Genomic DNA, 18,676 nt, shown 5'->3' with positions numbered 1-18,676 from the left:
TCACACATTTTTGCAGGACTACAATACCCGCCATTGTTGATCATTGGCCATGTTGGCTGGAGCTGATGGGAGTCAGATGGGTCACAAGTTCCCCACTCTAACTTTAGAGGACAAATAGCAGAGTTCTAATGGAGTAAGCCAATCTCATTTAAACAGTTCCACTTTTGGGCAACATAATCTTCAGGCTATCCTCAGCAACAGAAGAGAGACCTTGACGAACCTGGTATCTTAGGTTAAATGATTTCAGCAGCAGTGCCAATCTGGAGGTTTGTGGGAAAGGGGAAGGCTGCTTGGAGGCACTAGATAAGGAAATATCTAACTATTTTAAATGAGTCTGAGTCTTCATTATCAGATGAATTACATCTTAGGTTACTAGAAGCCACAGTCACACCATAGTGCTTTAAACAGTTGTGGCTTCCCCCAAAGGATTCAGGAAGCTGTAGTTTGTTAAGGGTTCTGAGAATTGTTAGGAGACCCCTGTTCTTCTCCCTGTTTCCAAAGTGCCTTAACAATCAACTCCTCTTCCCAGGGAACTCTTAGAATAGTTTGTCACAGTAAGTAATAGTTCCACTTTATTCTGTGCTAGGCCATCTTCAGCTGAAATGCCCACTTTTGGGCACCACACTTTGAGAAGCACACAGACAAACTGGAAAGAAGTTCAGAGAAAGGTAATGAAGATGGTCAGAGATATGGAAAACAAGTCCAATGAGGAACATTTAAAGGAACGGAGACATGATAGCACTTTTTATTTCTCTGAAGGGCTGCCACATAGCAAGGTTGGAGCTAACAGGCTTAAGTTAAAAGAGGGTAGATTTAGATTGGGCATTTGAAGACACTTTTTAATGATAACAGCAGTTGAACAATGGAACCAATGACCTCAAAGGTGTTGAGCTCACCGAGGCCTTCAAAGCACAGGTTGGTCCCTCTGTCTGTGCCCTGCACTCTACCCAAATCTGCGCTGGAGGCTTGGGAGATCCCCCAGAACAGATTTAGGGGGTGCATGGGTGAGGTGAAGTGGGCAAGTCTCATAGCACAAGTGGAAATCCTTGTGCTGATAAAGCCAATTCCCTTTCCCAGGGAAATGGAGTTGCGGGCTGGATGCAAACCTGCCCCTTGTGTGGGGGTGTGGCTAGCCCCTGCGTCATAGGGAGTCCCTGGCACATCACACCCTAGGCTGACCAATCTGGTTGGCCAGGGGGCATGGCGTACTCCATTTAAGCAACCTGTGGGTGGAAAATCGCCACTGCCTGGTTCCCACTTGCACAGTTCTTACTTAGATCTACTTTGGACACAGCCCAATTCTTCCAACTCAAAGCAAACTCATGCAAATCTGCAAGTCTACCAAATGCAGTTTTAGTGTGAAATGGAATGAGCCCACATATTTATTATAATCATTTGGCTAAAATAAAACAAGCACATCAGACAACACGGCGACTGTATACAGGAAAACATACAAGAGACCTCAGCGACAAAATTTTGAATTAAATTGTTAAATTAAATTAAGCTTTGTTGTCTTAAAGTTGCTCTAAATTCTAGAACTACGGCACAACAGATTCTTTCAGTGGTGAGATAAATAACTTTCAGAGATCTAATGATATCCTGTATGATATCATGGTGTTTCTGAAGAAGTTAAAGTCCTGAAGCTTTGAGTCAATGAAACCATAGGTGACAAAGCCCAGGAAGCAGAATCTTCCCATTGTTAAGTTTGAAGACCCAGTTTAAATGGGCTGGGGAAATGCTACAACACTATTACAGGCAGGAGGCCATGATCAGGCAGGAGACCATCATCAATTTCACTGCTCAGAGATGAAAAATGTCATTAATAAAGAGGGGAAATGCAGACTAAAAAGGGAAAGAAAAACCAAAGTGAAAATTAAAAGTCACCTCTTTTATGACTATTAGTCCTCCAAAGAAAATACTGCATGCATAACTTCCCCCCAAGAGTTAGACAAAGTTGTTCCATCCCCCAATGTATTCTCTTTCATTCCTTCTCAGGAGGAAAGATTTGAAAAAGCAGACCGCTGGGAAGAAATACTACAGACTTCTAGGTTAGTGAAGGAACTCCCAGCATCACTGGTGTATTCTGGGTAGGAAGAACTGGAAGAGATTATGTTCTTCAGCCTCTGAAGTGCAATGATTAATAGCAAAAGAAGAAATGCCAAGAGGCTGAGGAATATCGAAACATAGACATAGACATTAGACATGTGTCCGGAAGATGAATCCATGGATGTCGAGAGAGAGGTGGGATACAGCTCCAGAAAAGTCCCATTTTCCATATTTGATATTAATCCAGAGGTAGGGTGGAGTTCCGACATTTTATTTGTGCGTGTTGTAAAATAAATGGAGGAGACCTAACATTCAAAGGCAACCTTCCAGAAGAAAGCTGGCATATTGAGCTACCCAGTGATGGCTGTTATCCTTCACTTCTTAGGTCAGAATAAATCCGGATGGTGTTATCCTTTGTTGCTGTAAGAAAGAAAAGGGGGAGAGGAAAAATTAGACTACAGTACTTAAAAGTTCATTTCTTATTTGATGCAATGCTAGAATGTTGAGCAAGTGAATAACTTCAACTTCACGTTTTGATTCTTCTTAGAGGCAAGTGGTAACAGAAAGCTTGGCATGTAAGATTTTAAATGGATACTTTCTACTTAAGTGCTGCTAGTAATCTCCCAAGTACAGAAATCTGGGCATTGCAGACTTTGGTATCTCTTGAAACCAACCCATCAACTAGCCTTTTGCCGAACTCAGAACTGTTTTGCACAAGTTTAGGTTTTTTTGTGTAGTTAGGTCTTCCATAACTATATCATTGTATCCAACACTGTCCATGTGTGAGTGGAAAGAACTTCTGATTGCACAGTGGGATTTTTACCAGGGTCTTTCTGAAGCATATTTCGGGGGCATATGTGGAACTGCAAGGGGGTGGAGGAGGAGACGAAGCCCCATTGCGCTAGCAGAAGTCTGTTTGGAATCCACTCCAATTTTGGAGCCTCAGAAACTGACCCTGAAAAACATGGAGGGTGGGATAAAATGAAATGAGGTTAAAACAATCTGGTGATTCCATAAATATGTGCCAACATTGCTACCGATAATACTCTACTTTGATATTCTCATTTATCACTCTTTATTTCTTGTTGGTTCCTCTAACGCAGGGGTGGCTAACCTTTGGCCCTCCAGCTGTTCTTGGACTAGAACTCCTGCCATTCCAGACTATGGGTCATGCTGGCTGTGGCTCATGGGTGCTGGAGCCCAGAAGGAGCCAGAGGGCCACAGGTTAGCTGCCACTGCTCTGACCTAATTAAGAAGCTTCTTCAAGATGCCAGCAGCTCTTCTGTCTGTGGGAAAAGCCAGAAGAGATGAATGATCTTCAAGACATGCAAACAAGTCTCTCCAAGCACATTTCTCTTCTGACGGATTAAAAGATGCCTCAGCAGACAATTTCTAAGAGAGCGAAAGAATTTGCCACTAGATCTCTGCAAGAGTGTGCATAAAATAACCGCTATATTGAAATAGTAATCTAAAGGTAAGGGTCTTGACAATACTATAAATAGCTTCAGACATCTTTAAAACTTCAGCTACGGTAAATAATTTATACCCAATTTGTAGACCGTGATTTTATTTCTCTGTCGACTTGTCTATTCGCCTTATAAATGCCTAGTTTAGCAGAAAAGGAAGCAATGGCATCAAATTTCTCATTTGTATGGTAGACATATTATCCTAAGCTTAATAGTATGGTTTTAATGAATGTAAATGCCCAAATCCAGGTCTAGCTGCACATTGCACACAATGAATTGCCTTAGACTGTGTGTCGGACTATATATTTGAATGTGCATCTCATTAAAGCAAAGGAGTGTGAGTTGGTTTGGATGTGAAAGCCAGCTTATGTGCTGTCAGAAACTGCTGACCACTGCCCCATGTGACGAGCCGTAACTCTAGAAGTCATTGACCTCCCATAAAGCTGAATGTGAAAAGATTCAGGACGGATAAAAGAAAGTCATTTTTCCCACACAGAGCATAGTTGAACTATGGAACTTGCTCCCACAAGAAGCAGTGGTGGCCACCAACTTGGATGGATGGCTTTAAAATAGAATTGGACAAATTCATGGAGAAGTCTACTAAAAGCTACTAGCTATGATGGTTATAGGGATGTGGGTAGCGCTGTGGTCTAAACCACTGAGCCTAGGGCTTGCCAATAGGAAGGTCAGCAGTTCGAATCTCCGTGACGGGGTGAGCTCCCGTTGTTCGGTCCCTTCTCCTGCCAATCTAGCAGTTCGAAAGCACGTCAAGTGCTAGTAGATAAATAGGTACCACTCCAGTGGGAAGGTAAATGGCGTTTCCATCTGCTGTTCTGGTTTGCCAGAAGTGGCTTAGTCATGCTGGCCACATGACCCAGAAGCTGTCTGTGGACTAATGTCAGCTCCCTCAGCCCATAGAGCGAGATGAGTGCGCAACCCCAGAATTGTCTGCGACTGGACCTAACGGTCAGGGGTACCTTTACCTTTATGATGGCTATGTTCTGTCTCCAGAACCAGAGACAATAATGTTTTTGAATACCAGTTGGTGAAAACCACAAGGCAGAGGAGTTCTCTTATGCTTGGGGCCCGCTTGCTGGTTTCCCACAGGCCTCTGGTTGGCGCTGTTGGCTCCAGCCAGGACATTAGAGTGCCTCCTGCCTTTGGTTCATGTGATTGTTATCTTGCCTCTAAGCAAGCTAGACCCCAGGCCTGTTACTGGTTTTGTAATTATCCACTCAACTGCTGAAACAAATAGTATAAATAGTCATACAATTGGTACAATGATCTGTGTGGCTTGCATTGATTAAAAAAAATATGTACAACACCAGTGTCCAATCAACAAATGGCAAGATGACTGTGATCAGATCCTTGGAAGCAAATTAATTGTGTACTGTATTAACGGGATAAATCATGCATGGCGATATAACAAAAACAATATGAGAGTTGAACTGATGAAAGATGTGTGTGCATGCATGTTCACCAAAGATGCTCCTCACTTGGGGAGCCATTTAGCATGGGAATGGCCCTGCTACGGTATCCAATTCCTACTTTCCTTCTCCTTTTTAATTTGTCTCCTCTTTTGTCTTTTGAGTAAAAACCTTCACAGCTCATTATATATCCACTTTATAGTAAATCATTAAAATCATTCCCTGAACACCTGTCTATTTATTAAAGAAGAGTGGAGCAAATGGCTTCAAAACAATGCAGATGAGTCCATTCTTAGCAGAACTGGAGAGGGTGAACGGCATTTAAGAGTCAGTCTCAGAAGAGTTCTGATGTAAGCTACTGATAGGATCACATCAATTTCAGCTCTACATACTGCAGTAAATTGAGTGTTCTTTCAGATAACCTTGGTTGCACAGTGTTATAAATTCCCTTACATTTTTATTGCCTGTGGTTCTTCTCTGTGTAAATCTTGATTCTATTAGTCTATTTTATTCTGCCAACCTCCATGAAAATGCAGCTGCAGAGGCTTCATTTGCAGTTCTGGGGCTTGACAGATTAGACCAAAGGCAGAGAAGCAAAGAACTTGGGACCCACAGACTTGAAGGAGCACCATCCTGACATCAACTTGTTGGGTATTAAGATCTTCAGAAGGGGTCCTTCTAAATGTTCTGCTACCAGAAATGGTATGGTTAGCAGGAATGCACAAACGGGCCTTCTTAGTGGTGTCCCTCCAGCTGTGGAATACCTTCTCTTTGGACATAAAAGTCAGCATCAACAGTATATTCATTGTGGTGCCAACTTAAAATGTATATGTTCCCCCAGGCTTTTATGTGAAACAAGCCTACACAATCTTTTGCAGTATCCTTTGAATTTTTAATTACTTTTAGTTGCTCTAGTCTTTTTTATGATGTAAACAGCCCTAAGATCAGCAATGATAAATGATGGGACAGATATTTTTAAAACAAAATCTTTTAGTGGAAGGGCTGTAACTCAGTGATGGAGCATGAGCTTTCTGTGAAGAATGCCCTAGGTTCAATACCCAGTAGATGGTATTCTATTCTGAGCAAAACTTAGTTGACCTATGGAAATTACTGGCCCTAAGTTATGTTTCATTAATTTCAGTGTGTCTAGTCTGAGTAAACCTGAGCTCAATATCACCCAGGTAGGGTAGACAGCACTGAGCTGATTGGACCAATGGTCCAACTCAGATAAAGGCATAATTCTTGTTGCTAACAAAACAACAACAATTTGGGACCATTCCAGACAACTTTTTCATGCAACAGATGTGCTACAGTGCACCAGAATTGAGACCTCAGATGAGGAAGACCCCATTATCACCCCTGCAGATTTGGGGACCCCAGTTCATCCCAAGTGGTCCCATCAATCAGCTTTAAAGACTTCCCACATCATCCTCAGTAACAGAGGTGGCATTGGTTTCAGGTCAAGGCCCAGACCAGAAGGGTCAGTGGACATCTGGCAGCTCAAAGTTTCTCTCCCTTGAGGAAGGACTAGGGCAATAAGGATGGTTATAAAGCTGCTCAGTTGGTGCTTGCTAGCTGCTAATACAACAACTCAGATGGCTTAGTTCCAAGAACCAAATCCAATGTGAGTTTTTAGCAGGACAACTCTTTAGCTGTCTTTTGAAACTGTGCTCACAAACCTGCCAGACGTGGTTTAAGTTGAGAATCTGGGGCAAAATAAGGCAGGGACCATTGCAATTAGTAATTGTGCTAATGGCTTAAAAAAAAATTAAGAGCAGGCATGGGGAGTCTAGTATACATCAGGACACTGATGGTGTGCACTTTTAACTCTTTTCCTCTGCTCTGATCCACACCACTCCCCACACCTGCTACAGTTGTAGCTTGGATCATGAATGCCTTGTGAGTTGAAACGTTTTGGCTCCTGAACGCCACAAGTGAGTGTTCTGGTTTGCGAACGTTCCTTGGAACCCAAATGTCCGACCCGACTTCCGTGGCTCCTGCAGGCTTGGTTTCTGAAAATTTTGGAAGTTGAACGGACTTCTGGAACGGATTCCGTTCAAATTCCAAGGTACGAATGTATTTGCATTGAGAGAAAGTATCCTATTTATGCTAGTGGAACTTGTCTTCCAGTACAAAGAAGCATAGGGGGCAGAGAGAGATTAGGACCCCTACGGAAGGCAAAAGATTTAAGACTACTACTCCCTCCCATTTCTGATCTAGACTTTGATGGTTTTTTAACAGCCAGCCACACAATACAATCATTCATGCTAATTGCACGAATGGTGTCTTATCTTGTTTGGCCCTCAGCCACACAGTGGCGGCGGAAGGCAATTAATTATATTAATTCCATTTATCAGGCACTCACTGCCTAAGTATTCTCCAATAAACTTACAAAGTTTGAAGAGCAGAACATGCAGAACAAAAAATCAGAAGAATGTTTTGCAGATAAAGCAAGCCATACAATAACCACAGAACAGACCCAATAAAAGAGCAGCAAATTGGAGCAACCAAAAAACCCATCAATACACAGCAAAATCACAATTCATGGATGCAAGGCTCACAATCTGGGTAGGCCGGCTTCACGCACTAGCTTAATGTTTCTTTCTTAAATTGCTGGGGTACTATAACCGGGAGCAGACGGTCTACTGTTGCTGGAAATCTGTGCACTCTCTATGCGCACAAAGAGTGCCAGATGGCCCTGGCTGAACAGGAAGGTGTCTGAACTACAGCCACAGCAGCCACACTCTTGCCAAACGATTCACTTTTGAGGTCTGGTGCAACTAATGGCACAAATCTAACCACAAAGTCAACTTTCTCAGGCATGAATAAAATGTTTACATCAAGTGCCAGCTAATTAAAACTAGGCATGATATCTTCAGTGACTGAGTTTGGGAATTTGGGAAAGACGCTGCAGTGAAAATCAAGAGATTCAGTAGACATCTGACAAATTAACCAGTTGTGCTAGATTTATTATAGAACAGAAGTGAAGGTTCTGCTTGTCCCTTGGCTACTTGCGGCGAAAGTGCAAGTTCCTTGGGGGCCCAACTTTGGGTCTCTCCCTGTTTTGGTGATATGATTGGCAGATAGACAACCCGTTTTATTTTGCCGTGATATTATATGGAATGACCTGCAGAGCAAGGCAGACCTTTGACTCATAGCAGTTTCCTCTATCATGGGTGGAACAGGTGTCCTCAAAGGCACTCCTGGCCTTTCGCCAGGTATGTCACCTACAGCCATTCTTGGATTGGGACAACTAGACCACACCTCACAGCTGTGTCACGGCAATGCGCTATCTGTGGGGCTACTCTCGGAGTTGATCTGGAGGCTGTGGCCAGTACCAAACAAGGCAGATTGGTTGCTTGTGGGGAAAACCATTGCCGGCACGTAACACTTTGCTTGCATGATTTGAACCGGCTTCCAATTTGCTACTGGACGAAGTTCAAGGTGTTGCTACTAACATTTAAGTCCTGTACAGCTTGAGACAAGGTTACTTTAGAGGTCACCTTATCCCATATATGCCCAGTAGATGCCTGAGCTCTGTGGGAGAGCTACTCTTGCAAGTTCCAAAGATCTCAGAAGCCTGCAGCATCTCAGAACAGGGCTATTAGTGTTTCTTCCCTTGTTCTGTGGAATAACATTTCTGTTGAGATACATACAGCAGGCACTCACTATCTGCATGTTTCAGAAACAGTTGATGATGATTTTGTTTTGACAGGCCCCACAAGTATCCACTTCAAATATTGCTTTAAATGTATTTGTGTCTAAACATTGGTTTAGAATGTGATTAGTAACATTAACTGTAATAGTAATATGGTCTTCTAGACCAGTGTTTCCCAACCTTTTTTGGGCAAAGGCACACTTGTGTCATGAAAAAAATCTCGAGGCACACCACCATGCCAGATGGGGAAAGGTCACTTTTTACTTATGTAAAAAAAAATAAAAAAATAGTAACAGCATAGAAGGTAATGGTAGATGACTGTTAGGGTCTCCCCCCAAATGCAGAATTCTATTAATATCTTCCTTAGCGAGCCGCGTTAACCCCTGTAATGCTTTCTATAGAGTAAGCATAGGGGACACTGGGGGATGTGGAACCAAGGGGGCAGTGGGCCAAAAGAGTTCGGGATCTACTGCTTTAAACAGAAATAAGAGCCAGTGGGTTCTACCTTTTTTAAAGTATCGTTTCAGCGGGGACAGCAGTCCGGATTTCCAAAAAGCGGCGCTTTTTTGCGTCTGAGCAAAGAAGAGAGAGAGGGGAAAAAAGAGAGAGAGATTGATTTGTGGCTGCGCAAAGGGGGGAGGAGCCCAGGAGTAAAAGTAGGAAGGACGAAGGGAGGGGAAAGGAAAGTTAATAGAAGGAAAGGCGGGTGGGAGAGAAAGAGAAAGAAAGAGGGAAGGAAGGGGGGAAGAGAAGTGGAAAGGAGGGAGACCGAGGCGGGGGAGAAGCGTCTGGAGAGTTGCTCCGAAGTTTGGGGCGCCGCGGGGGTGGGCGCGCGTCCCAGGAGGCGGAGGCCAGCCCGGGCTGGGAGCCGCGCCGCGGCCCGGGGGCGGTAGGCGGACCGCGGCTCCTAGGATGTGGAAAGGGGACGGCGGCGCGGGGGAGGAGACCCGCACGGCTAGGGCAGCGCGCAGGGGGAGGGGAGCGGGCCGGAGGCGGGTGAGGGGGGCCGCGATCCCGCGCGCCGCGAACATGGCCTCCTTCCCCGCGGGCCCCGCCGAGCCCCCCGGCCGGGGAGGGCGGCGCGCCCCCGCCGCCGGAGGAGAGCAGAGGCAGGAGGAGGAGGACGAAGGCGCTGCCGAGGAGGCGCGCCAACTTCTGCCAACTTCGGCGCCCGCCCCGTCGCCGCAGGCTCCTCCCGGCCGAGAGCCAGAGGACGGCGGCGGAGCAGGAGGAGGAGGATCGGGTTTGGCGACGGCTGCTGCGTCCTCTCCAAGCGCGGGGCTGGCCTCCGCCGCGACCGATCCTCCGCGCTCACCCGCTTCTCGGCGGAGCAGGTCTCGTGCGGGTGCGAGGCGCTGCTGCAGGCGGGCGACCCCGGCCGGCTGGGCCGCTTCCTGGGCTCGCTGCCGCCCGACGCCGAGACGCCGTGCGACTCGCCCGCCTCCCTCCCACGGCATACTAGGCAACGTCTCGCGGCACAGTAGTGTGCCGCGGAACACCGGTTGGGAAACACTGTTCTAGACACACACACACACACAAAATAATTTATTTGTTGATTTATTTATTATTATTGATTAAATTTGTATACTGCCCTTCATCCGCAGATCCCGAGGTGGTTCACAACATAAAAATACAGCATAAAAACCACAAGGTACATAATAAAAAACAAGAACAAACCAACCAACCATCCCCCCCCCCCACAAACACGTTTAAAAGGGTTTTGAATGTTAATCAGCCAAAGGCCTGGTTGAAGAGGAATGTTTTCACTGGGTGCCTAAAGGTGTACAATGAAGAAGCCAGCTGCACCTCCTTGGGGAGAGCATTCCACAAATGGGGAGCCACCACAGATAAGGCCCGTTCTGGATACATAAAGCAAGAAGTAGATCTGCTTTCAGAAAGATTCTTTCCGTGACAAAGACAAAAATCTGGCAGAATCTCTGGATGTTTCTATTTCCCATCTTTTAAGCATACTTTGATTGAGTAGATAAACAATTCTCCAGGGCTGGATTTGAATCTCTTATTATGTTGCTTTTTTCTTATTCTAACTCTGAACCACTCATCCTTGAAATCAGCCAGAATGTAATAAAGAAAGCTATTGAATGCAACAAAACTACTGCAGAATACAGTACACCATTAATACCAGAATGTATTGATAATTATATTTATCACACTGGTATTTGGTGCCAAAACAAGATAACGGAAGCCAGCCACACCCTGTCTTTTATCATTCTAAGTTGATGACATATTAAAATTTAATCACGGAAACCAGTTGTCATACAATGGAAAGTTGTACACATGCATGTGAGCTTTGAAGCTCTCACACAATCTTCGTCCCAGATGCCAGAGGACAACCATCCCCTCCTCTCCACGTGCTCTCCATCGATCCTACTTCTGTCTATGAAAACAAAATCCCTGGAGAGGCTGAATGTGCGGCATTGTCTTCAAATGAGACAAATATAAATGATTCCACTTCTGTTCCAATCCTCTCCCATTGCCCTAGGAGCTTCTTTAACAAACACTTTTCACATGCTGCACAGCATTTGATTATTCCTTCCCAAAATTGCATGCCATGCAGCGGTCCTCAATCACAGCTGAGACAACAATGCCTACAGAATCCTCCAGCGAAAAAAGCACACTGGCCCTGGAATGCAAATAAAAGTCGGGGAGGAAGTGAGGGAGCAAAAGGAAAAAAGTAACAGCATCACTCGGCATAAAACTGTTAATTTATTCCAGTTGAAGAGCGTCGGATATAGCATGCTTCCAGAATTTCACTACGAGCAGCTACTAGATCAGGGCATTATACAGAGGCAGCCCATGTTTCTCTCCTTATACCCTCAGCAGAGAACTGCAGCTAATCACAGCCCCCCCCCCAATAACCTAAATTGTTTGAAGAAGTGCTGTATGCGGAATACAACCCATTCAGTGCAAATGTGACAAGGCTGTCCTATTAGCACAAAGAATTTCACCTGTGCAATGGGACTTCCTCTCATTTTCTCTACACATTCCTGCGCCACCTGAAATCTGCTCCAAAGGGTAAGGGGAACTCTAGGAACAGTTTCTGGGGGGCATCAAGAAAGGCAGTCCCATTGGACAAGCAGAAGTCCCTGCAAGAACAGAATGGGCTTCGCTGGATACAACCCTACTTTTTTTATTTTAGATGTATACAAAAACCATATTCGGCTTACGGTACAACAGAAATGGGGACCCTGTGGTCCTCCAGATGTTGTTGGTCTGCAGCTCCCATCATCTGTGACATGCAACAACCACATTTCAGCAAGAGCTTGCAGAAGTGGAAACGTAACCAATCGAGCCTTTAGTACAAGCTGAAGGATGAGAGCATAATGGCTCTTGTCCAGCAGTTCCCGGCCGAGAGTGAGCAGCTGGAGCATGAGATGCTGATAGAGCATGAGATGGAGAGGATGTTGACTGATGGTCAAACCAGGCACTATGAGAACAAAGAAAGGGCAGAGGTCACTGATTCCATCTCTCTACCCAGTTCTCTGGCAGGTCTACTAGGCTGGCTATTGCTGAGTTGTAGCAGAACTGTTGGGTTCCGCTACAACTCAGAAGAGTGATGGGGTGTGTCTTGCTGCAAATCTGCTAGGCACCTGGCCCACAGATCTATTCAAGGATACCATCACCTTTGTTGTTTTACATTGCTACTGTTTGTGGGGGCCAGTGGTGATACTTCTCAGTGAGAATGTGGAGCCCCCAGGGCGACAGTGTACAGTTTATCCAAATCTCTTGGGTAGCGGGGTCTGCAGCTGGAATGGGAGAAGGGCTGTTGCCCATGAACACACATCTATGTGACAGAGTGTGGGACACCTGGTGCTTCTTTTAATTAATTTTTTTACAGGCATTTCTATTGGATCAAGGTCCAACCCCCTGCAATGCTGGAATCTCAACATGCGGTCTCCCATCCAAATTTGAACCCGTACCAGGGCCTGCTTAGCTTTGCAAATGTGCTGGCAGTTTTATTGCTTTATCACTAGGACACAATCCTTATGATCACAAATGCAAATAGCACTGTGACATCTGCTTCACAAATTCTCTTCTCTTTGTTCTTGGGATTAGCTAAAAACTGAACATCAGAAAATTAAATCAGTGCTCTCTTCATACTGCTGTCTAAAACGTGGCCTCTGGGTGGAATTCCATTCAAACATGCTAGACTTTTAAAAAATACCTGCAGATCTCTCTTTCTTTCTTTCAGGGGAAGTTGCAATTTCCAGTGCTCAGTGGTCAAGAAGACCAAAGGCTGTTTTGAAATTGCAGCAGGACTTTTTTTTTAAAAAATACTGAAAACAATTTTGCAACTTCAGTAGTGGACTAAGGTACTGGCTATATTTCTGAAATGGAAAGAGTATTTTGATCAACTTTTAAAAGTTTGCTTTTGTCAGTTCCAGCTCTTTCTCAAGCCTACATTTTGAGGCTGGAAACAAGAATAACTTGTTTCAGATGTAAAATCCACAGGCTGCGCATTAATTATTGGCTTAGGTTTGCCAGAATGGAGGATTTTAACTGAGCAGGTTTTAAGGAAATGGCTAATTTGGATCCTATTTACTACAATAGAAGAAAATAGGGTTTTTTCAGTGTGGTGGGAATAGCAGAGACGATTTCATTCTCTAGGACTGAAGTCAAACTTTCTCAAAGTTCATTACAACTTGCAAAATTTAATTAGTGTCCCCCACACCCCATGGCCCTATGTACACACTAATATATATCAATAGCAATTTGAGCATAAATGAGGGATATTGTTAATGGCAGAGTGTGGAAAACCTAATAAATAATTTTGAGTAAACTGTAGTTGTAAATGTTGCTTGATAATGTTATTTAAATAAGGGATAGGTGCCAATCTCTAAATTGACTTTTTCTAAATCATTCAGAAAAAGCAAAACTGAGTGTAATGGCCAGCAGAACACAAAAAACTTTTCATATTAAGCAAAGCATGACATTGGCTTTCAAAAGAGCAATTGGGAAAATTTAAATAAAACAAAATCGACCACTTCAGGTAGCCAAAGATGTTTTCACATCTCACTTTCCTCAGTTACACAAATGCTGACCAGGCATATTTATTTAGGATGACCAAGTGAACAAACACCTTAAAAAACCCTTATTTTAAAGCCTGTCAAATATTCTGCTTCAGAAGTCTTATCCAGCCATTTATTATGATTAGAGGACAACTGCAAATAAAAGCCAATGGTTATTATCTCCCCCAACCCCATATTCTATTCTGCTTCCATCCATATGAAACCTTCTCTGTCACCTCATAAAATATTAGCAATGAAGCCAGCCTGAGAAGGAGTTCACACATCCATGTCCAAGACTTGATGACTGCAGTGTCAAGTTGTAGCGCATGTGACATGCATGTGAGCGAGACAACCTTCACAGGTCACACTTCTTCAAATATGGAGGCAATTCACACATCTGGCTGCAAGTCACTAGATTATGCACATCCATCTGTTCTGCAGCCCTTAAGGGTCCTTAATTCTAGAAACATTTACAGTACTGGAGAATAAGGTCACACAGATCACAGTGGGCCTTACCTCCAAGTAAGCATCTGTTAAATTCTGCTGTAAACTGATCAGCAACAGATCCCTTTACTATTTAAAGACAGCATTGCTTCTTCTCCCACTCCCTCAATGGAAATACTGTACCTTCGGAAAACCATCCCTGGGTTAATCTGAATGGAAGAGAACCTCTTCTAAATCTCCAGATTGCATTTTGAAATAGATATATTTAGATGCACTGCCCAATCTTTTTCTCCAGTGTGGTAGATAATTCGTTTTGCAGGAGGCTATTCACGCTGTGCAAATCAGATATTTCCCTCTTCCTATCACCCGCTTTGTGTGTGTCTGCAACAGTGTGCAGGTGTGAGGGGGAGAGAAGAGCATTTTCTAATCTGGAGATGTAGAATGGGCACAAAAATACCTGCTGGAAACTCTTTGCCCTCTAGACACCAGCCAGAGGGCAAATTGTATGTAACACTGAAGAGCTTTGCTCCTCTGTAGCACAGGTTGGTTCTCCACCGACAGGTGATGTTCCTGCAACCTGGGTCAATAATGAATGGGGATGGCGGGTGTTTTGGAGGGCAGGCAGTTAAGGGAGTCACTGAGGCTGCAATCCTAGACACGCTTTCTTGAGAGCGAGTCCTGCCGAACTCAGTGGCACTTACTTCTGAGTAGGCATGCCTCGGGTTGCCCTGCAAAACTTAAAGAGATCCAAACCGTTCCACCAGGCAAGAAAACCCTCCCTTAAAAAAAAAAAAGCGAGAAAGAAACTAATCTAATTCCTTCGCTCCTCCCCCACGTCCCCTTTTTTTGAAGCAAACTAAAAGGCCGGTTCCTGTACCTAAACGCTGCGTTCTTTTGTATGTTTACTCGGGAGTAAGCCACGTGGAAGGCTTTCCAAGCAAACCGACCCAGAACCGGGTTGCTCGGCTGCAATCCTGGACTACTACTTCCTTGGAAACACGCAAGTTCTAGCGAGGCTTCTCTCTCAGGCAAATCTGCTTCGGATCAGGGGGGATCGCCTCGTCCTTTTGCGTTCGGCGGAGGGACGCTGCGGAAATGCCAGGCTGTCCCGGGAGATCTCCGGGACGGGAAGGCTGCTCCGATGGCAGGACTTTAAACGACACCATTCAAAAGCCTCTCTGAGCAGAAGGTGGGGGAAATCTGGAGCCCAGGAGGGTTAGGGAGGGCGCGCGTGCAATCCAAAAAGGGAGACCGCGGAGGGGACGCCGGCTCACTGACCTGCGCGGGCGGGATCCCGTCTGGCTTTCCCCGGAGGAACGAGGCTGCGAAGCGCCGGGCAGCCGGAGCGACACCGAATCACCGCCCGCCTCGCTCTACAAGCCACCCGGCCAGCACTGCGCTCCGCCGAAGAAGCAGCCGGCAAGAGCCTGAGGGGCGTGGCTGCCGCTGGCCCGCCCCCGCTGCCCAATCAGCAGCCGGCTCTCGCCCTATTTAGAATAAAGACTCCCCATCGAATTCCTTCACCTTTGGCCGCAGTCGCTTCCCTTCGCATCTTTCTGGAGCGGGTGGGGTGGAGGCTCCCTCCGCATAGATATGTGAGATGCGAAGGCTCTGCTTTCCATTTCCTTCCAGACACTTTTTTTAAAAAAAGACCCCTCCCCACTTTCCCGTTTAGCAGATACATAATTCACCTGGCCTGCTGAGAACAGGCAGGGCCGTCCAGGCTATGAGGCAGACTAGAGCAGCCGCCTCAGGCAGCCAGAATCCAAGGGCAGCTGCCATGGGTGCCCCTACTGAAGGGAGAAGCTTTGGCAGCAGTGCAGGATTTAGGGCAGTGCTAGAGGTTCCCAGGTGGCGCTGTGGGTTAAACCACAGAGCCTAAGACTTGCTGATCAGAAGGTTGGCGGTTCGAATCCCCGCGACGGGGCGAGCTCCCGTTGCTCGGTCCCTGCTCCTGCCAACCTAGCAGTTCGAAAGCACGTCAAAGTGCAAGTAGATAAATAGGTACCGCTCCAGCGGGAAGGTAAACGGTGTTTCCGTGTGCTCCTCTGGTTTGCCAGAAGCAGCTTAGTCATGCTGGCCACATGACCTGGAAGCTGTCTGCGGACAAACGCCAGCTCCCTTGGCTTATAGAGTGAGATGAGCGCACAGCCCCAGAGTCGGTCATGACTGGACCTAATGGACCTTTATCTTTACCTTTAGAGGTTCCCGTGCACAGGATGCTGAGCTGAAGGGATGCAAAATTGAGAAGGTCCATAACTGAGAAGATCCCATTTTTGGCCTTGACCAAGGCAGCATATTACCAAAATCTACCCCCGCTTCCAGGTTCTTGTGAGAGCCCCAAGAGAACTTGCAGGGATCTCGCTGGAACCCGGAAGTCGCCGCCACACAACTCAGGTAAGCCAGGCTTTGGCAGGGGCGCAGGGTGGCTCCTTCCTGCTTCACCTCAGGCAGCGAAATGGGACAGGCTGCCATTGAGAACAGGTACCCTTCTGCAATCCAACAAAGATTTCATGCAGCAGGATCCACAGAACTTTGGGATGTTTTCTGGGAAAGCGAAGGCTGCTCCATTAGGGCTAAAGAGGTACAGCTTCACCAGCCTCAGCCTGCCATCAATCTGCCCCTTGCCTACCTGCCTGTCTTCTTCTTTCAACCAATCAGGGAGCGGGGGCCAGAACTACCTGAGGCAACTTCCTCCTCCTCCTCAGGGTGCTGCAAACCATGCATTTCCCCCAAAGAATCATGAGGATTGTAGTTTACCCCCTCACAGAGCAGCAGTCTCCAGCACCCTGACTAAACTGCAGTTCCCATAATTATTTGGGTTCTTGTGTTTAAGGTTAATGGTGTGTGGAACGCAACAAGGAGGAGGAGGAAGACAAAAGTGGCTCAGCCTGTCATAGCCTCCGGCTCCACCTACTGTTAGTCCTCCTTACTGCGCAATGGGCACCAGTCGCCACTGGAGAGGTGCTCAGTACAGCAGCAGCACAACCAGATGGCTTCATCTCAGCTACAACAAGCAAAACATGTCTCTCCCGTATTGGTTTGTACAGCCACAGCAGAAGGAGTATTTTGCTGTGAAATCGAAAGCCAGGATCAGCCTGGTGTTCTGTACAGTTATACCTCAGGTTACAGATGCTTCAGGTTGTGTTTTGTCAGGTTGCGGACCGCCGAAACCTGGAAGTACTGGAACGGGTTACTTCCGGGTTTTGGTGGTTGCACATGCGCAAAAGTGCTAAATTGCGCTTTGTGCATGCACAGAAGTGCCGAGTTCACAACCTGCGTGTGCGCAGATGCACTGCTGCAGGTTGTGGATGTGCATCCTGCTTGGATCACGTTTGCAAGCCGAGCATGCACTGTAATCAGTTGCACCACAACGTTTGAAAATCTATTATTTCCATCAATTGCAGGCAAAACTGGTATATTTCAGGTTTGGATGATGATGATGATGATGATGATGATTAGCATTATTATCTCTCATATTTTGTCCACACAAAATCCACAAAAACCAATGTCAAAGGATGCTATGGCAGATTTTTTGGTGTGTCATGTTAAGTGAAGAGAAGACCATTGCTTGATTGGTTGATAAAGGACAGTGATAACTACTTCATGTCTTTCGAACTAGCTAAAGGTGCTAGCCTAATAGCTTTTCACATATGGTGGCTCCTATCTTTAGCACACTCCATTTGCTTAGCTGGCGGCTGGAGAAAAAGAATTTGCAACTGGAATGCGACCTATGAAAGAGACAGAGTTTTTCTCTCTGCCTGGGAGTGGTATGCTGTTTGCTTTTGGAGGAATTGGAATTGTCTGTCTGGATGTTTGCTTTTCCTCCATGCTCAGATTGTACATTTGTAGATAAACAGATATTACAAAAGCACCATGCCTTCAGTGTTCTCTCTTCACAAGGAAGCAGACCCAGGATTCAGTAGCTCCTAGAACTTCCTGTCACTTGCTTGAGGTATTAGACAGGTATAAACCTGACTTGATTTTAGCAAATGCAGTGGTGGGAAACCTGTAGCCCTCCAGATGTTGTTCGACTCAGAAGAACATAGGAATATCCTACTGGATGAGGCCTAGTTGAGCATCCTGTTCTAGTGGCCAAACAGATGCCTGTGGGAAGGACCTGAACACAACAGCACTCTGCAACAGGTATTCAGAAGCATACTGCCGCTGACAGTGGAAGTAACCTCCATGAATTTGTCTAATCCTCTTTTAAAGCCATCCAAGTTAATGACCATCACTGTCTCCTGTGGAAGTGAGTTCCACAGTTTAAATCTGCACAGTGTGAAGAATTACTTCCATTTGTTTGTCCTGAATAAACAACTTCATTGGATGTTCCTGAGTTCTAGCGTTATGAGAAGTGAAGAAAAACCTCTCTCTATCCACTTTCTCCATAGGATGTATAAATGTTATGCACCTCTAACATGTCTCCTCTTACTTGCCTTTTCTCTAATCCAATCCCCCGCTTCCAATGTTTCAACCGTTCCTCATAGGGGAGTTGTTCCATCCCTTGGATCATTTTGGTTGCCTTTGGTTAGCCTTGACTCCAGCTCCCTTCAGCCCTAGCCTTGCTAGCCAATGGCCAGAGATGGTGGAAGTTGTAGTCCAACA

The 18,676-nt window shown here is 45.7% G+C and overlaps 1 protein-coding gene across 2 annotated transcripts; it reads right to left on the bottom strand.

Moving 5' to 3' along the window:
- Window positions 1-283: 283 nt before the first annotated feature.
- On the bottom strand, window positions 284-15,475 carry SERTM1 (serine rich and transmembrane domain containing 1). Of its 2 annotated transcripts, XM_081860879.1 has the most exons (3): window positions 15,347-15,475; window positions 2,870-3,001; window positions 284-2,466 (listed from the first exon to the last, which is right to left on the bottom strand). In XM_081860879.1, the coding sequence occupies exon 3, from the start codon at window positions 2,313-2,315 to the stop codon at window positions 1,992-1,994; it is 324 nt and encodes a 107-aa protein (XP_081717005.1). In that variant the 5' UTR covers window positions 2,316-2,466; window positions 2,870-3,001; window positions 15,347-15,475; the 3' UTR covers window positions 284-1,991. The 2 variants fall into 2 exon arrangements, with proteins under 2 accessions (XP_081717005.1, XP_081717004.1); XM_081860878.1 differs by lacking the exon at window positions 2,870-3,001 and having other exon boundaries at window positions 15,347-15,469.
- Between the last annotated feature and the right edge of the window lie 3,201 nt (window positions 15,476-18,676).

The sequence above is a fragment of the Podarcis erhardii genome (genome assembly GCF_964252035.2).
Source record: "Podarcis erhardii genome assembly, chromosome: 4".
NCBI classification, from domain to species: Eukaryota; Metazoa; Chordata; class Lepidosauria; order Squamata; family Lacertidae; genus Podarcis; species Podarcis erhardii.
The sequence above is the reverse complement of the archived record's forward strand: the minus strand, read 5'-3'. Positions and strand labels throughout refer to the sequence as shown.